The sequence below is a fragment of the Salvelinus namaycush genome, chromosome 25 (genome assembly GCF_016432855.1).
Source record: "Salvelinus namaycush isolate Seneca chromosome 25, SaNama_1.0, whole genome shotgun sequence".
In the NCBI taxonomy this organism is placed as follows: Eukaryota; Metazoa; Chordata; class Actinopteri; order Salmoniformes; family Salmonidae; genus Salvelinus; species Salvelinus namaycush.
Window position 1 is genome coordinate 32,457,658 of NC_052331.1, and position 25,779 is coordinate 32,483,436.

The 25,779-nt window shown below is 43.1% G+C and overlaps 1 protein-coding gene across 2 annotated transcripts; it reads right to left on the reverse strand.

Annotated features, from left to right (window-relative positions):
- Positions 1-392: 392 nt before the first annotated feature.
- LOC120020514 (gelsolin-like) lies at positions 393-24,948 on the reverse strand. Of its 2 annotated transcripts, none has more exons than XM_038964216.1 (17): positions 24,842-24,948; positions 21,392-21,579; positions 10,682-10,836; positions 8,568-8,729; positions 8,011-8,160; positions 6,778-6,867; positions 6,338-6,470; positions 5,980-6,068; positions 5,462-5,677; positions 4,468-4,601; positions 3,650-3,740; positions 2,771-2,941; positions 2,433-2,607; positions 1,911-2,026; positions 1,636-1,713; positions 1,454-1,514; positions 393-1,019 (listed from the first exon to the last, which is right to left on the reverse strand). In XM_038964216.1, exons 2-17 carry the CDS (start codon positions 21,570-21,572, stop codon positions 859-861), a joined length of 2,163 nt encoding a protein of 720 aa, XP_038820144.1. In that variant the 5' UTR covers positions 21,573-21,579; positions 24,842-24,948; the 3' UTR covers positions 393-858. The 2 variants fall into 2 exon arrangements, with proteins under 2 accessions (XP_038820144.1, XP_038820145.1); XM_038964217.1 differs by having other exon boundaries at positions 21,392-21,610; positions 24,842-24,947.
- Positions 24,949-25,779: the final 831 nt, after the last annotated feature.

Here is a 25,779-nt window from a genome sequence, read left to right on the forward strand (position 1 = left end):
TGTAACTATTCCCCAGGTTGTTGCTGTAAATGAGAATGTGTTCTCAGTCAACTTACCTGGTAAAATAAGGGTTAAATAAAAAACAATAAATAGCATTAGCAATCCAGGGTTTATATTAATCATTAACTGCCACTGTATATCTAAAGGTGGGGAGAAGGAAGACAACTCTGCCGAGCCAGGTGGTGTGTAAAAAGATAACATCCTCTTGAGGGATTCTTCTGTTGTTGAAGTACTATGGCTTTCTGTTCTCAGTTTTTTCCACTATTTGACTAACTTCAGAAGAAAGATAAATGTTACATGGAAGAGGTTGTGCTGATGTTAAAAGTATGATACCTTGGTCTGCTGTCGTTCCTATCCACCTGTCAACATAGAAAATGTAGGCTACCAACGTGTTCTAATTTCTAGAGTTTCTCTAGAAATAATAGGAATTTATTGAAAAAGCCACCCATAATACCATTTCAGAATCATCGAAAGTAATGTAAAAAAAAGAGCAGACATATTTCTCCGGCAGGGATATCCTGTTAAAATGCAGCATGCTTCAAATGAGACCTAAGTCTCAATGGTAATCACATATCATGACTTCACAAAGTAAAACAAAATACCAGTTGGATTCAATAGACTACTGGAATAAACAGGCTCCCAAAGATAAGGTTTTTCTTTGCTCCAACAGCAGATAAAAAAGGCATGCTAGGTAAATGTTTCGTATGAGTCTAAAAGCGACAACATTATGCCATAAAAAAAGTAAAAGTGAAATAGCAGTCCAGGGTGTTATACTCATACTCTGATCCAAAGAGTGGGGCGGGGGAATGACATGCGTATGTGTAAGTGCCAGATAGGTAAGGGGGTGGAGTTTGGCATTTAGAAGCGGGCATGGATTATCTTCAGAGGGTCTGTTTCCCACATTTTGGGGTCCCACGCCTGGAACCAGCCAGTGAAGGTTGGGGGTTCAGCCCCCTGTTTGATGGTGGTGATGGACAGCCCTCTGCGTCCAGAGGGGTCTGAGTCCACATAGTCCTTAGCTAGAGAGGGAGGGAGATATTAACATTAACAATGTCTACACTGTATTTCTGATCAATTTGATGTTATTTTAATGGGGAAAAAAATGTGCTTTTCTTTCAAAAACAAGGACATTTCTAAGTGACCCCAAACTTTTGAACGGTAGTTTGTGTATATATATATATATATAAATATATATATATATATATAAATATATATATATATATATATATATGACACACCTACTCATTCAAGGGTTTTACTTTATTTTTACTATTTTCTACATTGTAGAATAATGGTGAAGACATCAAAACTATGAAATAACACATGGAATCATGCAGTAACCATAAAAGTGTTAAACAAATCAAAATATATTTTATATTTGAGATTCTTCAAAGTAGCCACCCTTTGCCTTGATGACAGCTTTGCACACTCTTGGCCTGCGTGTTTGTCCTACCTATTTTGGGTGCTCCAGTTCTCTCTTCTGCATTTGCGTCATTGCCGATCCAGAGGAAGATCTGGCAGGAGTCCAGAAATGCTGTTAGCTTATTGACTTTCAGATTCACTCTGCATTGTTTTTTTAGAGCAGAAGATGAACACGCTTGTGAATTATGATATGGATGGGGGAGCTTCACCCACCTGGTCCCAGGTGTCCAGCAACATGACATCATCAGTGGCCAGGTCAGTTTGTTGGAAGTCTCCAGGAACCTCTTCCACCTGATGATTGCAGGATTACAATATGTTACAGCACTTTGGAACATGGGCACATTTGACTTTTGCATTGTACTTTGTATTACCTATGCCTTTTTCTCTCCTCCTGAGTGACACTGAATTTCCCATTGGGGATGAATTGAGAATATATCTATCCAAGAGAGTTAGTTACGTTAGACACACAACAACGATCCATCACTTACGCTGAGGCATCCGGTCTTGTTGGAGCAGCCAAACAGGCGTGGAGGTTTGACCATGTTCTGCAGACTCTTGGAAGTCTGGTACTCCTTCTTCCCTCCCAGGGCAGACCAGAACCCAGCTAGGACAGAAAAGACCAGCATGGATTAGTCTCGTTGGTTGTTTGGCACTATATAGTGTTTTGTTGTGATTTGTCAGGATGTGTGATGTTCTCTCTTTTCTGTCTTATTTAGGGGTACATTTCAATTGTCTAAAGTTGTTTCCTCTCCATGTAACATTTCCTTCATCAACACTCATCTGAAAAAAAGTAGATAGGCAATCAAATACATTAAAGTACGCAACCACCAAGTTGCTTTCCCATATCCTGTGATTTCAGGCTGTAGATGAAGGATAAGACAAGAAGAGGAAGCCACATTTGACTATTGAGATGCACCCCATGTCATACTATTGAGATCCAGCCAAATTAATAATATTAAGATGCACCCCACTTAATACAATAAACCTGTAACACTAGATGGAATCCTTACCTGGCTCCTTGCCCTCAGACACATTACTGCCACTGCCACCCAGGAAACCCACAACGTGCTTGGCGGCGGCCATTTCCTCCTCGCTGGCACCCACCCCTCTCCACACAAACATGGCGGTGGGAGATTTGAGCACAAACACGTCGTTGGTGTTCAGGAAGGAGGCAGAGGGCTCTACCTGAGAGAGAGAGGAGACAAAGAGGTGCTCAGAAGTTGTTCAGTCATTTTGATGGTTTAGGCTAAGAATTGTTTGACACTTAATCTTCCTCAAGCAATCACACACACAGGTACAAAGTGTGGTCCCACTTTGACATACATATACACACACACTGAGAACTCACCTCTACAGCTCGTGTAGCGCGGGTGGAGGATTGACGAATGTGGAAGAGGCGGGTGCTGCCAGTACCCGACTGTCCTCCTTTACGGGACGTCCCTCCATTATGGACCATCATGGGCTTGCCCTGGAACAGGCTCATCAGGTGGGGGGGTTCCTGACCCTGGGTCACACGCACCTGGAGGGGGAAATGGACACTTAATGATAACTATGTAGAAGAAAAACCATTCTAAAGTGACAGGTAATTCTGGTGATTTAATACAATTTTTAGCAAAGATTGCTTTCCTTATTATAATATAATATACTGTCATGATGGAACATTATGTGTCAATATGGTAACCATTAAAATTGTACACACACTGGAAGTACACTGTGGCCCCGTGTGGCTCAGTTGGTAGAGCATGGCGCTTGCAACGCCAGGGTTGTGGGTTCGATTCCCACGGGGGGCCAGTACAAAAAGTATGAATGTATGTACTTGTAAGTCGCTCTGGATAAGAGCGTCTGCTAAATGACTTAAATGTAAATGTAAATGTAAAAATGTAAAACAAAGTGTGACTGCCCTCTGCTGGACAGTATAAAAAACTTTCCACACAACTATTCAGTCTTTAAAGACAAAATCCACACGTGGTTCAATAATATGACCTCACTTGTGAGAGACTTAAATGACTGGACACCAATGCAGCAGCTGCCCTTGCCAAAAGATCATACATCACGCCATCGGCTTTATAAAGCACGATAAATGCAACAGCTTTGGCCTATTAATGTATAGTGCTTAGTCCAGTGACCTTACGAATCTAAATTTCACACCGTCGTACCTATTGCTCAGGTGCTTTTGGACTGTGAGTGTTGGGGACATGGGGATGAGATGGAGAGGATAGAGACCCACCTGAACAGGGGCTCCTCCCATAGAGTCATCCAGCTTCACCGTGAGGAAGGCAGAGGCTGCCAGCTCATCCTGGGTGCACTTCAGCCCCTGCCTGACACACACACAGATACAGATTAATAAACACAAACACACACACACACGTCAAGCTCACCTTATTGAGACCTTTCTACAGGTATCGAACATGCACTACTACAAGTACTGAGTCAGTTTTGCCATGATTATTTCAGATACATCCTTCTTTATGAACTAAGACTAGGAGAACACATCTAAGGGTTTCAGAATATTCCAGAACAGGTTGGGGTAAGGTAAAATACCCCGTTGGTGTGATTTGTTATTAATGATGTCACGTACACACACTGGGTTTCGATGTAATTTGCACTGACCAGGTGGCAGATGCACAGTAGATGATATGGTGTGGTAGCCTAGTGGTTAGAGCATTGGCCCAGTAACCGCAAGGTTGCTGGATCGAATCCCCAAGCTGACAAGGTAAAAATCTGTCTTTCTGTCCCTGAGTAAGGCAGTTGTTCCCCGGTTGCCGAAGACAGGGATGTAAATTATGGCAGCCCCCGCACCTCTCTGATTCAGAGGGTTTGAGTTAAATGCAGAATATACATTTCAGTTGTATCACTGACTAGGTATCCCCTTTCCTTGTAGAGGATGTCATTTGAACTGTCTAGATGTAAATAAAGATGTCATGTTTACAGCATAGTTGTGGATGATGTCAGGTGTAAAGTAGATGATGTCATTTTAACTGTTTAGGTGTAAATAAATTCTGTCATGTTTATAGCATATTTGTGGATGACGTCATATGTACTGACCAGGTGTAGATGATGTGCTGCTCCCTGCCTCCCAGCCTGTAGCTGTAGAGGATGAGGTAACAGTCTCCTCCATAGAACTGGCCGTAAGAGGAGGGATCCACAGCCACCTTATCACCAACCTCAACACGCCAGATCTGAAACCAATAGTATAATTTTCCACGTGTATGTTGCTGCCCTGATCTGTTTGAAAAAGTGCCCAGCACCCTGATTGACCCTTTGCTTCAAAACCTTGTGTTTACCAGGGCTAGTTTTCCCAAAAGCATCTTAAATGCCCAGTGCAGTCAAAAACGTGATTTTCCTGTGTTTTATATATATATTTCCACACTATGAAGTTGGAGTAATACTGTGAAATTGTGAGAATTATGATAATAATAATGCCCTTTAAGTGTAAAAGCTGTTTCAAAAGACTGCCTGAAATGTATGCCTGTTTTGGTGGGATGGAGTTTTGGCCTGCCTGGTGACTTATAAGAAAGAGAGTTCCAAACCTCTCTGCCAATAAAAGCTAGTTTTCAGTTTTCCCCTCCCCACTCAGACCATTCCCAGAAGGTCCTAGCTAATTTCTTGCTTGAGAAATTGCTCTTTGCTAAGAATCTATTTTAATTGAAAACAATCACTGTAAGGTACTTCATTGTTACACAAAAAAATGTTAATTGTTAGAACCTTAGTAGGAGAACTGTTAAATCTCCGAGCTGTTTCCCAAAACCAGCATTATTAACATTGCACTTCAAAACGCTCGTAATCTAACGCCTGCCTCAGACCACTCTTAGAACAGCGAACTGCGTCGTTAGATTCTTTTTAGCCCTCCCGCGTCACTTTATACAGACGTAGTTCAGCGGTCTGAAACATACGGGCAGTGAGCTACATCTGGTCCCCTAGCCAATTTAGTGCGGCACGTGGTTGTCTTTGTAAACATAAACAGACAGACTCTGGGCAAAATTACTATGAGAACCCTCACTTAGTTATTTCCATTGTAGTCCAGTGTTGTGTGTTTTACCTGGACTTTGCCCTTGCCGTCGTCCACCATGTTGTGCTGGGCGGCCATGTTGTTGTTGGAGTGGAGGGTGGAGGCGTCGAAGGGCACTTGCTCCACCTTGGCGATGCGGCCGATGCTGTAGGCCTTACTGGGGCCCGTGGTCTGGTCCTTGTCCTTCCAGTCACTGAAGAACTGCTTGAACAGAGTGGTCTCGCCTCCTGCTGGTAGTACCTGGATCTGCAAGGTCGAAGAAAAAGTAAGAGTCAGTTGTTCACCATGAACCTCGATTTCCTCTCACATGCATTCCAATTGCCAATTGATCATCTAAACTTAGTTGTATGGTTATGTGAGACTAGTTCACTATCAATATTTTTTTTCAATTCATTATTGTTCAACATTTTAAGTGACTCTAAAAAAAAGTGGACATAGCTAACAACATTTTGAACATAGCCTAGTAGTGACTGAGCAAGACCTAGCAACGGTCGAAATGTTTTCATCCATGCTTAAAAATGTTACTTCACATTATTCCATCAGCGTACCTGTGTCTTATCGGAGTAGCCCTTCTCTTTGATGAACTGCTGGGCTGCTGACATGGCTGCTTTGCGCTCGGCTGCATTGGCCTTGGGTCCTGTGATGGAGGTAAGATAAAGTTGATTAATCATCAACACATCTCAACAATACTCTAAAAACTCACAGCTGTGCACAGGGATTTAGTGAACATTTACTTGACTTCTCATTCTGTATCTTGCACTATCCTACACAGTAGAAGTAGAAAATATTTTTAACGTTTTTCATATATGAATCACTTTGAACTGCATTCTATGTAAGAAATGTGTTGCATAGATAACGTTTGATATCCTGGCAAGTGTTTAAAAACAGTGACGAGGACTAGTCTACCTTTCCATACGAAGACGTTCTTGTCCACTCCGTTGTCCAGGATGTAGCACTCCTCGGCAGTCAGCATGGCCTGTCTGAAGGGGCTGGACGAGGCCACCACCGACGACTTCATAGAGCCAGAGGCATCGGAGATCTACAAAATACACCGAGATGAGATATCAATAAATACATACATTTATACTGTACATATATTCACAGTACTCCCTTGAAAAATCATTTGTTCTTCTCAAATGGATCCTTAAATAATATATAGTAAATGTTATGAACAACTAAACACATAACGTCCTAGATTCACAATGCATGTGAATGAGCTTGAGAGATCAACAACGTGTGAGCACTGACATGGACAACACCATTATCAAGAGAACAATGAGATAGGAACAACAATTACAAATCATTATACTGATGTTGAACAACAAAGGTGCAGTAACATCAGTTACCATGTAGAGGGCACCCTTCTTCCTGTTGGAGGTGTCCACCTTCTCATCATCAGGTGTGCCAGGGGGGATACTGGGTTTGGGCCCCAGAGCCTAGAACAGATCCAAAATGGAGGATTAGCTTCATACAGAGACTGAGCAATGCCAGTCTCTCCCTTTTTATTTTTCTCTCTTATCCTCTTTCACTTTCTCTCACTCTCTTTCTTTCTTTCTCTCATTACATTGTTTTTAGAGCCATTGCCACACACTTGTTTGATGGGCCCAGTTGCAAAAGGCTATGGCACAGAGCTGGCACAGAAAGGACACATAGCACAAAGCGTTTGTGCCCATATATATTCCCACAGTGAGGGGTATTTCAATGTCCAGGGAACTCCTCATCAATGTATAGCACCATTTTATGATATGGTAGCACCATTTTATGATATAATATTTGAATGTTATTTGGATACAGTAGGTGTGTAAGTAAGTGATTTGCTTGCGTGTGTGTGTGTCGCTCTTATATCCAATAGTTCTTCCCGGCTGTATGTAATAAGACTTAAGATTTCCTGGGGTAACACTGTAAGAAATAATACATAAAAAAATAAAATACGGCCTCCCGGGTGGCGCAGGGGTCTAGGGCACTGCATCGCAGCGCTAGCTGCGCCACCAGAGACTCTGGGTTCGCGCCCAGGCTCTGTCGCAGCCGGCCGCGACCGGGAGGTCCGTGGGACGACGCACAATTGGCCTAGCGTCGTCCGGGTTAGGGAGAGATATCCTTGTCTCATCACGCACCAGCGACTCCTGTGGCGGGCCGGGCGCAGTGCGCTCTAGCCAAGGTGGCCAGGTGCACAGTGTTTCCTCCGACACATTGGTGCGGCTGGCTTCCGGGTTGGAGGCGCGCTGTGTTAAGAAGCAGTGCGGCTTGGTTGGGTTGTGTTTCGGAGGACGCATGGCTTTTGACCTTCGTCTCTCCCGAGCCCGTACGGGAGTTGTAGCGATGAGATAAGATAGTAATTACTAACAATTGGATACCACGAAAAGGGGGTAAAATAAAAAAATATATAAAAAATACTGCATAGTTTCCTAAGGACTTGAAGCGAGGCGACCATCTCTGTCGGCGCCATCTTGTACAAATTTGATTTGGATTTGTGTGTGTGTGTGTGTGTGTGTGTGTGTGTGTGTGTGTGTGTGTGTGTGTGTGTGTGTGTGTGTGTGTGTGTGTGCGTTGGTGCAAGCATGTTTGTGTGTATCCCTCACCTCAGTGAGTTCCTGTGGCTCAGCACCATCCTCCACCATGTGGAGCTTGGCCCTGCCGTTCCTCTCATTGTCCCTGATGTCAATGGCCACCTGGGAGGCCTTCAGCCTCTCAAAGCGGTTACTCTCACTGCCACACCACTGGTAGATATCCTGAAGAAGAGGTGGAAAAGAAATACAAGAAATAAAGGGTTTAGGTTTCCAGTGGTACCATGTACGTACAGATATTACTGTCCGTTCGGTGACTACGGGCTCTATGCGTGTATTGATATTCCATTCCAGGTGATTTCTGGTGTAAATCATTTTTACTTTTCATGTTACTTAGTCAAAAGCCCTTCAGGCTTGTAGGGCAAAATCCTAACTTAAGATGCATAGCTTGACATTTTATTCAAATATTCCATTGGCGTCAATACATGACTAAGATGTGAGATACTGCACCTATAAGTGTTCATGTTACTTAGCTCGTAGCCCTGATTCCAGCTTACAGTTTTCCAATACTGTAGCCTACATATACACAGGCCAGATCTACATTTCACCTGTACTCTAGTGTAGAGTTTTACCTTGCCCAGGTCCACGATGAAGCAGTCTCCCTGATTGAAGCTGGCCCAGGACAGTACCACCTCTGTGGCCCGGATGGTCCGCCTCCCCTTGATGTGCAACAGACGCTTCACGCTCATGTCATTGGTCACGACGTGCTGGAAGCCTGAAGCCACGCCCCCTTGCTGTGATAGGAGGCGTCAAATAATGTCAAAGAGTAAAGATGAGCTCAGACGCTTGTTCGGTGGTGCGCAATGTTTGAAACCTTGCAGCTTGAAATGTATTACATAAAACTTACATTATTCCCTATTCGACAAGACCGAGAATAATTTATGTTCTACACTACAGATTTCTACCTTAATGTGCTGTCAGCTGAGCCTTCCTGGTAAGACGCCACACAAAAACATGCATATGGATGTTAGAGGAAAATATTGAATCATGATAAAAAATCAAAAACGGTGATAGTGGCAACATTGCCCGATCTGAATTCGAAACCAGATTTCGGTTTGCAAACCATAGATATCACTGTCCAAACTTCACTTTAACTCAAACAATTTGTCCATTGGTTTGGGGAAAAAACGTTGGCAAATCCTGGTTCTACTTTTCCTCTCAAGGGCATACAAAGTGTGTTCCCATGTTATGTGATTATGAAAATTCCCCAAATGACAAACAGATCTACTCTGAGGGAGAGAGTTCTCCTGAGAAAGACGGATAACTTTCCATGGCAGAGAAGCAGCTATGTTTATTTTCATGGAAAGAATGTTTTATGTCTACAGGGTAATGAAGGTTTCAGATAATGAGCCCTAGCTTGGTACCCTGTTGCCCTCTTCCTCTTTTCTCACCCCTCCCTCTTTCTCCCTCTTACCCTCTCTCTTACTCTCTCTCTCTTTCTCTCTCCCCTCTCTCTCAATGTCCAGATGCTTTTTTATCAGCGTGTGTGTTTTGAGGTGGGGGTGGGGAGGGGGTAAATGTGGTGTTTTAGTGTAATGATGATATCTCATTAAAGTAAGACAAAAGTCTCTCTCTCATCTTACCCTTTTCCCCTCTTCGTTCTGCTCCCTCATAATCCACATCACTTTCTTTCTCCCTCTCGCTCCCTCCCTCTCTCTATTTTTCTCTCTCAAGGACACTGTGTGTAACTCTAAAATAAAAGGAAGACAGTTTCTACAAACCGAACATTTCAAAATGGTAAACAGAACTGTTTACCATTAATTAGTGCTATCTAAACCAAGGTCTGAGGCTTTTCTGGAAACGTAAAACAGATGGTGAGAGAAACAGCAAAGGGAAAAACTCTCAAACCCCACAGTTGTTGTATTTATAAGGATTTCAAAATGGCTGCCGTTGACATGCTGGTTGCAGTGACTATAGTGCCTGTCACACCTTTGGATGTAAACATGACAAAGGCTAAGGGGAATGTCCGTTAATGTCTATGAACTTCAGACTCATTCACTTCATTGCAAAGTTTATGGGATGTCGCTAATGATTAAACCAGTGCTTTAAACCAGTGCTTTAATCATTAGTGACATCCCAGTGATGTCCAAACCGTACCCAGTTTTTCTATCCAGTTTTATCCAGTTTTTCAATATTTTCTATATCTTATTTTTGGATCAGTAATAATGACTTAATCCTTCTGACCTTATACTGACAGAGTACGTCAATGGATGTCCAAAGAGTATTCCTTCCTATTGCCTAACGCATTGCCACAAACAGGAACGATTGTAACAGAGATGTTGCAGATCGCTACGACCAACCCCTCTTGCCCTAACTGTTACCTTTCTTGTGCAACACAAACCCTTACATTTCTAATGCACAATAAACCACTTCCTGACCATCAACTAACCCAGGGTTTCCCAAACTCGGTCCTGCCCCCTAGGTGCACGTTTAGATTTTTGCCCTAGCACTACACAGCTGATTGAAATAATCACAGCTTGATGATGAGTTGGTTATTTGAATCAGCTGTGTAGTGCTAGGGTAAAAAACAAAATGTGCACCCAGAGGGTGCCCCAGGACCGAGCTTGGGAAACCCTGAACTAACCCACTGCTCTTGTTCAAAGTGTCATTAGTGGATGCTTAATTGGAAGAAAAAACGAATCACTTCCCACTCCACATCTTTCAGCTGTTAGCAGAAGAAGCTGACCTTGTACTTGATGCCAGACTTAAAGTAGCCCAAGAAGGTGATGGACTCATTGTTCTGGACCTCTCTGAACTGGACCGGCCCTCCGCCCAGGAAGTCATCCAGCTGGGTGGAAAAGATGGCCGCCGCTCCTCTCTCATCCTGAGAACACTCATCCCCTGGAGGAAAGAGAGCAGAGAAAGTTAGAAATCATCCACAGAGAAATTGCTAAAACTTGTTTTGACCAATAACGGTTAAGTATTGCCTTTCCAAGCCTTTATTCAAACTGTTGAGTATGGTATAGGTGACTGCCTGTTTTGGTTATAGCCAATTTCTTTTGTAATTGCAGTACACCAAGCTAACTAGTGAAAGTCTACACACCGCTTGCACAGTCTTCACATTTTCTTGCCTTAAAATTAAATGGGGAAAAAAGGGACTACATTTGACTTATTTCATACTTATCTTCACTACCTACTCCACATTTTCAAAGTGAAAGCAAAAAATTTAAAACGAACATGTCTTGATTGCATATGTCTTCACACCCCAGAGTAAAAACTTGGGGGAAGCACCTTCGGCAGCCATTACAGCTGTGAATCCTTTTGAATCAGATTCAACCAACTTTGCACAACTCTCAGGGTAACATACTGTGCCTTCAGAAAGTATTCACGCCCCTTGATTTTTTCCACATTTTGACGTGTTACAGCCTGAACTTAAAATTTATTAAATGTAGATGTTGTGTCACTGGCCTACACACAATACGGAATCATGTGAAAGTGGAATAAGGTTTTTAGAAATGTTTATAAATTAATTACAAATGAAAAGCTGAAATGTCTTGACTCAATAAGTATTCAACCCCTTTGTTATGGCAAGCCTAAATAAGTTCAGGAGTAGAAATATGCTTAGCAAGTCACATAAGAAGTTGCAGGGACACACTCTGTGTGCATTAATAGTGTTGAACATGATTTTTGAATGACTACCTCATCTATGTACCCCACACATACAATGGTGTGTCAATACACACAGTCACTACAAAGATAGAGGCATCAGTTGCCGGAGAGGAAGGAAACCGCTCAGGGATTTCACCATGAGGCCAATGGTGACTTTAAAACAGTTACAGAGTTTGATGGCTGTGATAAAAGAAAACAGGATGAATCAACAACCTTGTAGTTAATCAACAATACTAACCTAAATGACAGAGTGAAAAGGAAGCCTGTACAGAATAAAAGTATTCCAAAACATGCATTCTGTTTGCAATAAGGCACTAAAGTAAAACTGCCCTGAAAAAGTCCTGAATAGAAAGAGTTATGTTTGGGCCAAATCCAATACATCACTGAGCACTGTTCATATTTTCAAGCATGGTGGTGGCTGCATCATGTTATGGGTATGCTTTTCATTGGCAAGAACTATGGAGTTATTTAGGATAAAAAATAAACTAATAGAGCTAAGCGCAGGCAAAATTCTAGAGAAAATCCTTGTTCAGTCTGCTATCCAACAGACACTAAGAGACAAATTCTCCTTTCAGCAGGACAATAACCTAAAACGCAAGGCCAAATATGTAACCCATTTCAGGAAGCTAGGCGTATGTCGCACGTCACTACACAGGAATCGAATCAAATGTATTTATAAAGTCCTTTTTACATCAGCAGATGTCACAAAGTGCTTATACAGAAACCCAGCCTAAAACCCCAAACAGCAAGCAATGCAGATGTAGAAGCACGCACAGTGGCTAGGAAAAACTCCCTAGAAAGGCAGGATACTAGGAAGAAACCTAAAGAGGAACCAGGCTCTGAGGGGTGGCCTCTTCTGGCTGTGCCGGGTGGAGATTACATGGCCATTTAGGCCAGATCATTCTTCAAGATATTCAAATGTTCACAGATGACCAGCAGGGTCAAATAATAATCACAGTGGTTGTAGAGGGGGCAACAGGTCAGCACCTCAGGAGTAAATGTCAGTTGACTTTTCATAGCCGAGCATTCAGAGGTCAGGAGAGGCATTTGAACGTTTTGTTCATTCTTTTGCATTTTTTGTAGTTGTTGCAGAAATGCCTTCTTAAACATGAACATTCAAGTGCCCCAATAACAAACTGCCATCTGTAAATACGAATACAATTGTTAAATTACAAGCCTAGTTGGTTTAGCCACGGAAAAAGACAGGAACCTGTGGTTCTAGTCTGCCGTGAAGCGTTCATCCATGTATTACATGGTTACACTAAAACATTAAGTCAAACAAAAAGTAAAAAGTCTTGAAAGAAACAGGAGGTTGTGCTCTTCCTAAACACTTTCAATAGATTGGCGAGTGTTGTCGGTTCAGTTGTTCAATGTGATGTCAGTTACAGTAAGATTTAGTCAGAAAATCGTTTTCATTGCAAGTTAAAGAGTACTGTTAGCTAGCTAGCGAGCGTTAGCTTGCTGGCTCGCTAGCTAACGTTACTTGTATGATCTCTGTAGTCTGTGTAACATTATTTGTATCTCAGAAAGCCATTTACCATGCTAATTATAGCCTAATGTTAGTTAGCTAGATAACATTGAACCTAGTTGGTTAGCTTTAGCTACCTGCAGATTCATATTAATGCATTTCATGCATGGTGGCTAGCTATGACAATCCGTTTGTACTGTATGGGTTGGGATTATGGTTCATATTTTAGCCAGCCAGCTTCATGTCTAAACAAGATACTCCACTTCGCCAGATGATTACATGACCCATCAAGTTAGGCAGGTGTGTCTGTGGGTGATTACGGCCTTCTATTGTATTCATGAACATGTGTACATGTCTAGACAATAGTGATCCATCCACTTAGCTAGACGTGGCTGGGGTGTGGTTATAACATTTCTTTCACATGACCCATCAATTTACACGTGTGTCTGGGTAAGCATCATCTAATAATTTAAACACTTTCTATTTTTAATATTGCTACTATTCAAGAAACCATTTCACTGTACCGTTTACACCTTTTGTATCCTGTGCATGTGACAAATAAACTTTGCTTTTATTTGATATAGTGTGTGTTTACCAGAGATGGTAATGTGAAGAACAACATGACCTGCACCAAAGTCAGACTAGGATATAGGCCAAGGACTAGACCAAGTGTATTTTTACCTGGAGTTTTTCCCTTATTATAGGTTACTATTTTCCTGACTTTTAGTCTTGAAATATTTTGTTGTTTACTACACTACCTTACTCACTCTGTTTAGCACATGGTCTCACATGTGAATCCTTAAAGAGATGGGTGTGGCTAAGGCTTAAGAGCATGTGAACGATGCTGAATAGGTATATTCAAGGGACATTCTCAAAAGTGGGGTTACAAGTTAGAAACTTTCAAGGCAGATTTATTTCCCCATTGTTCCTCAACTGCAGTGTATGATTTTGTAGCTCTGAGTCTCTACTTTTATCCAATGTAAAAAACACTTTCTAATTTTTCAACATAAGACCAAATCTAGGTGGTCGGTCACATATACAATGAATTTGCTTACCAACAACTTTGAATGTTCCTGAGTGGCCTAGTAATGGTAATACTTGAAAATGGCTGTCTACCAATGATCAACAACCAACTTGAAGAATAAAAAAAATAAAAAAAGTGCAAATATTGTACAATCCAGTTGTGCAAAGCTCTTAGAGACTTACCCAGAAAGACTCACAGGTGTCACTGCCAAAGGTGATTCTAACATGTATTGACTCAGTAGTGTGAATACTTATGTAAATGAGATATTTCTGTATTTCATTTTCAATCAATTTGATTAAATTTCTAAAAACATATTTTCACTTTTTCATTATGTGCTATTGTGTGTAGATGGGGGCAAAAACATATCAACATAATCTCTTTTGAATTCAGGCTGTAACACAACAAAATGTTGTTGAAATTTCATTGAAATAACATGATTCAAACAGTCTGTGCCTAGTTGTAACTCCATCCCAGGGTTAGGTTTTCAGAAGACCGAGGCGGGTTTTGCTTTTTACTTGGGCTTTCCTCCATTCATATGTATGTTGATCCAAACAAACTCCCCAGTCCCTGCCAGTGACAAGCATATGTCATGGTTCCTCCGGGCACCAGAGGGCGGTAGACCGCCCTAGAGACTATCTTTGTTACTCAGGTGTTGCTTATCATTTCATTATTATTTTCCTTTTAAAATAGGTGTATTTTCTGTCCTTGTTTGCAGAAGCTTGATTTTGGTTGCCCTGTGTGTTTGTTGCCTGAGTAAGAGGTCTAGTGTTTGTTGGTTGTCAGTGTTACTGTTATCCTTCTTTTACCTTATTTTCAGTCAAGTATTTACGGTTATCCTAAACCATTGATTCCTCGTCTGGTCCAGTCTCTGCACCTGGGTCCAACCCCACCACGTCACAGCAAGCTTCTGCCCCAACATGGACCCAGCAGAGATCAACCAGATGAAAGAGGTCATAACCCAAAGAAGACAGCAAGAACAACTCTCCCAGATCTCAGAGACCCTCCGGGCAATCACCAATTCCTTCCGTCCACAGCACATCCCCCAACCCAGGAGGAGCCAATGCCCAAGTCTCATCACCCAGTGCTACAGGCGTTGCCGTAGTTCCTCCAGGAACCCAAGATCCCAGCCCCTGAGCAGTATGACGGCCACCCAGAAGGATATAAGGGTTTTCTCACTCAGTGCTCTCTGTTGTTCGAGTTACAGTCCTCCTTGTTTCACACAGATCAGGCCATGATCGCCTACATCATCTCTCTGCTCTCGGGCAGGGCCCTGGTGTGGGCAACGGCCGTGTGGGAACAGCAGCCACCATCCTGCAGCTCCATATTAGCCTTCGCTGCCGAGCTGTGTCGAGTCTTTGACCACCCAGTTGGTGGACGGGAAGCAGCAAGCTGACTGTTCAGACTCCGCCAGGGGGCCAGACCAGTGGCTGACTTCACCATTGAGTTCCGTACCCTCGCCACCGAGAGTAGGTGGAATACTAAGGCACTGGTTACCGCTTTCCACCAGGGTCTGTCTAACTCTATCAAGGATGAACTGGCTGCCTGGGAACTGGGAGAGGACCTTGAGTCCCTGATAATGCTGGAAATCAGGCCTTACAACCGCATCCGAGAACGGGTGAGACAGCGTTTTTTTGACACCACCCAGTATCCCGGCTTTCTGAGCACCCCACCTGAACCCAGCATTGAGGAGCCAATACAGCTTGGACACACGTCTGAGCCCACAGGAGCGTGACAGGCACATGTGTGAAGGCTGCTGCCTCTACTGCGGAGGTTGCGGTCATCACCGTGCTACATGTCCAGAGCTGATGGGAAACACCAGGGCTCGCCAGGACAAGGGGAGACCCTGATGAGCTGTGCAGTTACCTCCTGGTTACCCAGTCACTGTCAGTTACTACCCACAACCCTCCACTGGGAAAACCGTCAAAACCAGATTCAACTCTGTGGACTCTGGGGCCGCAGATAACTTAATTGATCCCCTGTGTGAAATGTCCCATCCCTCTGCAGATTCAAGCCCTCGATGGACGCCCCATTGGCTCTGGCCAGGTGGAATATCAGACCAAGCCCATTCTACTGCAGGTTGGGCTGAACCACTCAGACTCTTAGTTTTCTTTTGATCACTGCTCCAGAGAACCCACTGGCTAGTGCTACATAACCCACGATTCTCCTGGTCCACGGGACACCTACTAGACTGGGGTAAGGACTGCCAGACCAAATGTCTATGACCCCCACCAAGGGCCTAGCCATGTCCTCCTGCATCCATTGAAGACCAAGACTTCTCCTCTCTCCCTCCCGAATACTTCGACCTCTGGGAGGCCTTCAGTTAGAGGCCACCCTTCTCCCTCATCATCCATACGACTGTGCCATAACTCCTACCTGGCTCCACACCTCCCCGGGGCCATCTGTACTCTCTCTTGACCCTTGAAGCACCAGTCCTGGACAATTACATCCAGGAGTCGCTGGAGGATGGATTCATTCGACCATCTACATCCCCAGCTGATGCAGGCTTCTTCTTTGTGGGTAAGGATGGAGGCCTGCATCCGTGCATCGATTTAGAGGGCTGAACCGGATTATGATCAAGATAGTCCGCTGCCTTAGAGTTGGCCCACTGGGCCAAATTCTTCACCGACGCTTACAATCTGGTGATAATCAGGGAAGGAGATTAGTGGAAAACTGCCTTTAACACCCCTAGTGGCCACTATGAGTATTTAGTCATGTCTTTCGACTACACAGACTTCCCCAGGACATTGTCTCATATCGGGGCCCCCAGTTCGTCGTACGCTATTGGAAGACCTTCTGCTCTGTTGGGGGCATCGGTAAGTCTCTACTTGGGGTTCCACCCACAGTTGAATGGGCAAATGGAGCATGCCAACCAGGAGCTAGGGAAGTTACTCTGCTGCTTCGTCTACACTCAGGCCAGAAACTGGAGCAGATACCTCGTCTGGGCGGAATATGCTCAGAACACACTGCCGAACTCATCCACTGGACCGTCACCGTCACCTGCCCGACATCAACATCAGGCAAACCGGCACCAAAGACCTATTTGGCTCCTCCGACCGGGTCAATGGGTGTGGGTGTTCACCCATGATCTTCCCTTAAAGGTGAATTTGTGGGAGCTCGCTCCTCGCTACATAGGACCCTTCAAGATCCTGAGTCGCATCAACCTGGATACCTATCGTCTCCAGCTTCCCAGGTCCATGAAGTTCTGTCTGTCCTTCCATGTCTCTGGTCTCAAGCCAGTCCCTTCTCTCCCCCCCACCTGCTCCTCCGCCCCCTCGACTTGTGGATGGCCAACCTGGCCTACACTGTCTGACGTCTGTTGGAGGCTTGCCGGGTCTGAGGGACCCTGCAGTACCTGGTGGACTGGGAGAGCTACGGACCCGAGGAGGGGGCGTGGGTGCCGTCCCGGTACATCCTGAATCCGGGTCTGGTAAGAGACTTCAACCGATTACGTGGTGGTCGTCAGGGCTCCGCAGCTGGAGCCGCTCCTGGGGGTGTACTGTCATGGTTCCTCCAGGCAGCAGATGCCGTCCTAAAGACTTTCTTTGTTACTCAGGTGTTGCTTATCACTTAATTTATGATTTTTCCTTTAAAAAAATGTTTTCTGTCCTTGTTTGCAGAAGCTTGATTTCGGTTGCCTCTGTTTGTTGCCTGAGTAAGTTTTCTAGTCCTAGTGTTTTTTTCAATATTTTCAATATTTCAAAGTATTTAATTTTATAATAAACCATTGATTCTGCGTCTGGTCCATTCTCTGCACCTGGGTCCAACCCCACACATCGCAGCATACCCATAACATGATGCTGCCACCACAATACTTTGTATTTTCAAGGGTTTCACTCTGTGTTGTATTGGATTTGACCCAAAGCCTGTCATTTTTCATTTAGGCCAAAAATATATCTTTGCCGTGTTGTCTTCCAGTATGACTTAACGGCCTTGTTGCAAACAGAATTGATGATTTTGATGGGATTTTTAAACACGGGCTTTCTTTTTCTGTCATTCAGGCCATTAATGTGGAGTGAAAACAATTTTATCCTCTATTTTTAAGTATTGCGGTCGCAGCATCCTGTTATGAGTATGCTTGTCACCGGCAGGGACTAGGGAGTTTGTCAGAATAAAAAAACAAAGGAGCCCAGGTTAAAAGAAACCATGCGTCAGTCTTCTGAATATCTAACCCTGGGATAGTTTGCTTTTCAGCGGAACAATTACACAAATGGTCCTGGTCAGTCCCTGGATGGGAGACCAGATGCTGCTGGAAGTGGTGTTGGAGGGCCAGTAGGAGGCACTCTTTCCTCTGGTCTAAACAAAGATCCCAATGCCCCAGGGCAGTGATTGGGGACACTGCTCTGTGTAGGGTGCCGTCTTTCGGATGGGACGTTAAATGGGTGTCCTGACTCTCTGAGGTCATTAAAGATCCCATGGCACTTGTCGTAAGAGTAGGGGTGTTAACCCCGGTGTCCTGGCTAAATTCCCAATCTGGCCCTCAACCATCACGGTCACCTAATAATCCCCAGTTTACAATTGGCTCATTCATCCCCCTCCTCTCCCCTGTAACTATTCCCCAGGTCGTTGCTGCAAATGAGAACGTGTTCTCAGTCAACTTACCTGGTAAAATAACGGATAAATAAATAAAAATAAAATAAATAAAATGTTTATGCCAAAGACAGACTAGAATGGCTTTCCTATAGGTGTTGAGTGTTCCAGAAGGAGCCGGTCTCAGTCCTGACTTAAATCCATTTGAAAACAAGATATAAGGTTTGAATATTGCTGTCCAATAATTCCTTGCCAAATTTACTGAGCCTGAGAAATGTTTACATAAACAATGGATATGTTGTGCAAAGTTGGTAGAATCTTTGATTTATGGCTGTAAAAAAACAAAAGGTACTTTCACCAAGTATTAACTCTGGGGTGTGAAGACTTACAATCAAGACATGTTTTTGTAAAAAATTATTGAAAAATGTTTCACTTTGAAAATGTTGTAGGTATTGTAAAACGGTAGGAAAAAACAATCCTATTTTATATAAAAAAATGTGACGACTGTTCAAGGAGTGTGTAGACTTTCACTGGGTACTGTATGTACATAAATGCTTATTTTAGAACTGGTTTGATCAGATTCAACAAGAACTCCACCAAGAGCCAGAAAGTTATCTTTACTACAGCTAAATATGGTTTGAGTTTTGCCCAACATGTGGCTGAAAAACTGAAACAATGGGGTGGAGTTGTTTGCAACTGTGCGTGGATCCCTCTCAGATCTCAAACGGGAATGATAGAGAATGTTAGATCAGTAAGGCCGCCACCACAGCAAAGAACTGAAGCCTCGATCAGAGGGAGAGCTAGGCACCACATAAACCCGTCCAGACCCAGGCCTCTCTAATGTGGCTGGGTAATGACTAACAGGCACTGGTATGCTATGTGTGAGAGCCGGCAGCATGCACACTGTGTTCACTCGGGTTTGTCTCAGTGCAAAGTCGAACTGACAAACTAGACAGAGGAGAGTTGGAGGGAAGAGGAGAGAAAGACAGAGAAAGAGAAGAAAGGAAAGAGAGCTAGTGAGGGAGGGAGGGAGGAAAGGAAAAAGAGACAGAGACAGAAAGAAGGAGATGAGGGAGTGTAGTGTAATTACTTGTGGGCTTTCTTTGAAGATGTGCACTTGCATGTACCATGCCCAGAGCTTTTTGCCAATTGAATCAAGCTAATAGACAAGACAGGAAAACAAGAGGGGAAATAGAATTACACAACTTCATTTCACACAAGAGTTTCAACACTCCTGTTATCTCAACACTTAGATACAGTGTCAGGGTGGAAATGCTTTCTCACGTATGTGTGTTGAGAAAGAGGAACATTTCCTGCTAAGCAATATTTGTTATATGCAGATTCAGTGTCTACAATACGTGTATATTTGACCATAGCTATAGGGTATTTATACACATGCGCACTGACAAAAGTAATGTTTTCTATGTGTAGATTAACCACAGCTACCACAGGTATTTCTACATTATTTATACCATGCAAATTCACACAACCTTTCGTGGTAGAAACCGTGTAACAAAATAGCAAGTATTATTTGGTTTGTTCTATTCCACTGTTCCAACCAGCAAAATACATTTCTGAGCCGGTTCAAAGCCCCCAAAAAGTACCGGTTTATATCGTTCCTTTCTGTTCTTTTAAAATCTCTGAAATCGTAATTGTTTTACATTTAGTTCGATGTTAAAATACTTAACCAATCATGCAGTACGAATAGAGCATCTTGCTATGGAGCAGGCAAGCTACAGCTCAGTGAGTTGTTTACAGGCGAGATGAAAAGATAAGTGTCAGGCGTGAGATGCAACTGAAATTTTGCGGGTTGGGAGAGAGCGAGAGAGGGTAGAGGACGAGGCTTGACTTGAAACGCTCGGCATCTTGTAATGACATGTAGTATCTGAATTAGGCCTACATTATTATACCTACGGAGGAGCGGTTTCTAGGGAGGAACTTTGAATGTCTTTGAACTTCAGAGTTGGCTTAACGTTGGACCAGAAAAGCTAGCTAGCTAACAAGCTTGTGTGTGTAGAGCGGCACCAGAATTAAAAACACATCTTACCTTTCAGTAGTTAATAAATCCAGTGTGAAATGTGATAACTATAGTATCCCTAACTAGCATTGAAAAAGTTTATCCATTGTTCTCTAATTAAAAATCTCTCTCCCTATCTTCTGAATCACGTTTATAACGTCAGTAGGCTACAGCTAAGCTTCGGAGGGGGCGGCAGGCAGATGTTCAGCTGGCAGGCAGATTCTCAGCTGACAGGCAGAAGCTGGAAGAAGTTTCTGATTGACAGAGGGAGGGCTTTGCATAGGCGCTTTGTTGCCTTGATGTAAAATAACGTTATTAACCGGTTTCCATGCTTTTAAAATAATGGTTCTGTTCTGGAACAGTATAGTTCACTTTAGTTCCTGGTTCTGATTCTTTCCCTTGAAAATGTTTGTTATTTTCCGGTTTTCTGTTCTGTTCCCTGAACCTGTTCCAACACTTTAAAAGTAGCTCTTCTCTCCCTCTCTTTCTCAAAGTAAACATTGATCTAAGATGACTGGACGAAAGCAAGAAATCTACTACATAGATCTCTCAGATCCAGTCCATGTCCAATCAGTGGTTACTTATAGGAGTCTAGTGTAGTCTGTTTGTCTGTAGGTGTGTACTGTGTGTGTGTGTGTGTGTGTGTGTGTGTGTGTGTGTGTGTGTGTGTGTGTGTGTGTGTGTGTGTGTGTGTGTGTGTGTGTGTGTGTGTGTGTGTGTGTGTGTGTGTGTGTGTGCACGCAAATCTTACCCATCCACATGTGTATGTAGTAGGAGGGAGCTGCAGTTGTGTAGAGGAGCAGATAGGCATCTCCTGTGTAGAAGTTGCCGTGCAGGGCCTTGGGGACAGGCTTCAGGTCCATGTTCTCAATACGCCACACCTGCAGCCCTTTCTCCTTCCCTGCAGTCACAAACTCCTTGTGTGACACCATGACAGCTCTGAGAGAGAGAGACAGAGAGAGAGCTGGAGCTTCAAGAGGCAGACATACCATAAAAGTCATAAACATCTATTATTTTACAACTTCTCTTCTTAATGGTTCAATATGCAGAAATCTCTCCATTTCCTGGTTGCTAAAATTCTAATAGTTCACCTACTTTCAGTTTATGTAACAAAACAAGCAAGTATAGTGTAGCAAATCATTGTACTAACCGCTGTGAAATATATTTTCCATAACCCAAAATATTGTATTTTCAGCTGTTTGAAGCTTGTTTAAAAAAACGAAAGTAAAAGACGCAAAAAACTAAATTTAAGAACGAGAAGCATAGAAATAGCGCACATAGAACAGATCTAACGCTTCTTAGACTTGCTTTCAATGAGAATGACAGATCTATAACCCAAATTTCTAAGTGAATTTGGTCACTCCAAAAAGTGCCATATTGCAGCTTTAAATAAACAAACGCAGAACCAATAGATAGCATTGTCTCATTCCTGTCCATTCTCTTGACTCAGACACTGTGTGCAAGATGATACAATGGAAGCGTTGCAGGTACAGAGGACAAAGAGCCGGATGCCATGTCAGGACCCGGAGAAGGCGAGTGGGCAAGCTGCCGTTACCGTCAATACTACTCGCCAACGTGCAATCATTGGACAATAAATTAGACGAGGTACGATCACGAATATCCTACCAACGGGACATCAAAAACTGTAATATCCTGGCCTCCCGGGTGGCGCAGTGGTCTAAGGCGCTAGCTGTGCCACCAGAGACTCTTGGTTCAAGCCCAGGCTCTGTCGCAGCCGGCCGCGACCGGGAGGTCCATGGGGCAACGCACAATTGGCCTAGCGTCGTCCGGGTTAGGGAGGGTTTGGCCGATAGGGATATCCTTGTCTCATCGCGCACTAGCGACTCCTGTGGCGGGCTGGGCACAGTGCACGCTGACCAGGTCGCTAGGTGTACGGTTTTTCCTGGTGCGGCTGGCTTCCGGGTTGGATGCACGCTGTGTTAAGAAGCAGTGCGGTTGGGTTGTGTTTCGGAGGACGCATGGCTCTCGACCTTCGTCTCTCCCGAGCCCGTACGGGAGTTGTAGCGATGAGACAAGACAGTAACTACTAACAATTGGATACCATGAAATTGGGGAGAAAAAGGGGGGTTAAAAAAAACGATGTTTCACGGAATCATGGCTGAATGACGACATGGATATTCAGCTAGCGGGATATACGCTGCACCAGCAAGATAGAACAGCACACTCCGGGAAGACGAGGGGGGGGGCGGTCTGTGCATATTTGTAAACAACAGCTGGTGCACGAAATCTAAGGAAGTCTCTAGATTTTGCTCGCCTGAAGTAGAGTATATTGCCGAGAGAGGTTTCAGCTATACTTTTCATGGCTGTTTATTTACCACCACAGACAGATGCTGGCACTAAGACCGCACTCCTGTATAAGGAAATAAGCAAACAGGAAACCACTCACCCAGAGGCGGCGCTCCTAGTGACCGGAGACTTTAATGCAGGGAAACTGAAATCAGTTCTACCAAATTTCTATCAACATGTTAAATGTGCAACCAGAGGGAAAAAAATTCTTGATCACCTGTACTCCACACACAGAGACGCGTACAAAGCTCTACCCCGCACTCCATTTGGTAAATCCGACCACAACTCCTATCCTCCTCAATAAAAGATAAACAAATTTATGACCAAATATTAAAATACCTTTCTCTCTCACACAGACAAACACACACGCTTGTCTTTTCAGTTCCACATGGGGATAATCCAATAATGTACAGTGCATTCGGAAAGTATTCAGACTCCCTTGACTTTTTCCACCTTTTGTTACGTTACAGCCTTGGATTAAATTGTTTTTTCACCCTCTTCAATCTACATACAATACCCCATAATGACAAAGCAAAAACAGGTTTTTAGACATTTTTGCACTGTATAAAAGCTGGATTGTTGATGCTATATGTATTGGCCAATGAGAGATGTTTCAGACACCAGTTGGCCATATTGACACTCCCCAGAAGGAGCATAGGAATTAATGGAATTCTGTATTTAAAGCTCCAAGATGTAACTTTTTGGGCAACCCCAACCAGACTCACATAGAAATGTGTTTTATAGATCTGCCATTCTCATTGAAAGCAAGTCTAAGAAGCAGTAGCTCTGTTCTATTTGTGCTATTTCTATGCTTCCTATTCTTAAAATTCGTTTTTTGCATTTTTTACTTTCAGGTTTTGTACACCAGCTTCAAAACCTGAAAAGACAATATTTTTGGTTATGGAAAATATAATTCACAACGGTTTAGATGGTACAATGATTCTCTACACTACACTTGCTTGTTTTGTCACATAAACTGAAATTAAGCAAACTATTATAACTTTTAGCAACCAGGAAATGTCGGAGTGATTTCTGCATAGTGCATCTTTAAGTATTTTTGTTGTTCTAGTGAAAAAAAATTATACTATAAGGAAAATGTTTTTTATATTTCTTTTCATGTTTTATTTTGATGTTTACCTCACATATGACTTAAAAGTATGCATTAAGGTGTCTGTAATAAGGTGTCAGTACATTTTTACAACGGTGGGGGAGTGCCAAAATGCAGGCGGGAGGCTTCAAAACGGTGCCTAATATATATACTATATAACTCATCTAGTGTACTAGTATAGGTCTATAAAATAAATCATTGGCATAATGTGATGCATATAATAATGAATCTGATGCACTTCGAACTCAATGGTGACATTTTTCCATCTTCGCAGGGAACATAACAGAATAGGCTAGCCTGTGCCCCCAAATGGGCTGGCTGTGCTGTGAAATGTTATCAAGCCGAGTAGTATAAATTATCCCATGCACAACTCTCAATATGATAGGCCTATTTACAATTCATTGATACAACTGGTAAAATAAAGGCATTTGTTTGGCTATTAGTCAACTGCGTAAAGAGTTGAAGAGATAATGTTTCAGTCGAGCTCTGTTCAAATTTAAAACAGGAATAGGCCGAATTTACTGTCGGTCACACACATCTGGATATGAAATCATTTGGAACTTTGCGCAAATTTTGGAATAATTCAATCCAAACTTCAACAGTGTCTACGATTGCGCACGATAATTTAGACAAAGCTCGATAAAAGTTTAGGCGTAATAAAGTTTCCATAGAGACCATTGGAGGTTCAAACAAGTCTCGCAACTTTGTAATAAAATGCATTGCAACAAAGAATCAAAGTGCACCAAATTATAATACAAAATTAATTAATATCAAAAAGAAACTCACGGTTTGACAGATGTGTAATGGAAAATGAGAGAATGGGTGCTAAGTGCGCAGAAACAGATGTGGACGCGAATACAACTTCTTAAAACGCCCGTTCATTGCTTGTGGAGTGTTCAGCCCTTATGGGGTTGGCATTGAAGCAACGCATTGATTGGTCGACAATCAAAGCCATGAAAAAAAGAGCTGTATAGAAAATCGAATGAAAGGTAATTCGTCACATGCTTCGTAAACAACAGGTGTGGACAAACAGTGAAACGCTTACTTAAGGGCCGTCCCCAACAATGCAGAGAGAAAGTAAATAATAGAAAAGAAAAACATAATAATACAAGTAATAATAGATACACAATGAGTGACCATAACTTGGCTATATACACGCGGTACCAGTACCGATTCGATGTGCAGGAGTATGAGGTAGACGTGCATATAAGTAAGAATAAAGGGACAGATACTTCTACACCTGCATTGCTTGCTGTTTGGGGTTTTAGGCTGGGTTTCTGTACAGCACTTTGAGATATCAGCTGATGTAAGAAGGGCTATATAAATACATTTGATTTGATTTGAGATAGTAAAGTGTAGTAGCAGCATATTTGATGAGTCAAAAAAGTTGGCGAAAAAAGGTGTCAAAGCAGATACTTAAATAGTTAACCAAATCGCTACCCGAACTAACTATTTAGCGGTCTTATTAAGGCTTGGGGGGGGAGAAGCTGTTCAGGGTTCTGTTGGTTCCAGACTTGGTGCATCGGTACCACTTGCCGTGCGGTAGCAGAGAGAACAGTCTATGATTTGGGTGACTGAAGTGTTTGATCATTTTTAGGGCCTTCCTCTGACACGTACAGTATAGAGGTTGTGGATGGCAGGGATTTCGGCCCCAGTGATGTACTGGGCCATTCGCACTACCCTCTGTAGCGCCGTGTGGTCGGATGACAAGCAGTTAGTTGCCA

Coding starts and splice junctions, on each gene's coding strand:
- LOC120020514 (XM_038964216.1), bottom strand. CDS start 21,572: ATGGTGTCACACAAGGAGTTTGTGACTGCAGGGAAGGAGAAAGGGCTG. Junction 6,471..6,777: donor AGAAGGGTGCCCTCTACATG/GTAACTGATGTT, acceptor TGTATTTTGTAG/ATCTCCGATGCCTCTGGCTC. Junction 4,602..5,461: donor ACGGCAAGGGCAAAGTCCAG/GTAAAACACACA, acceptor TATTGGTTTCAG/ATCTGGCGTGTTGAGGTTGG.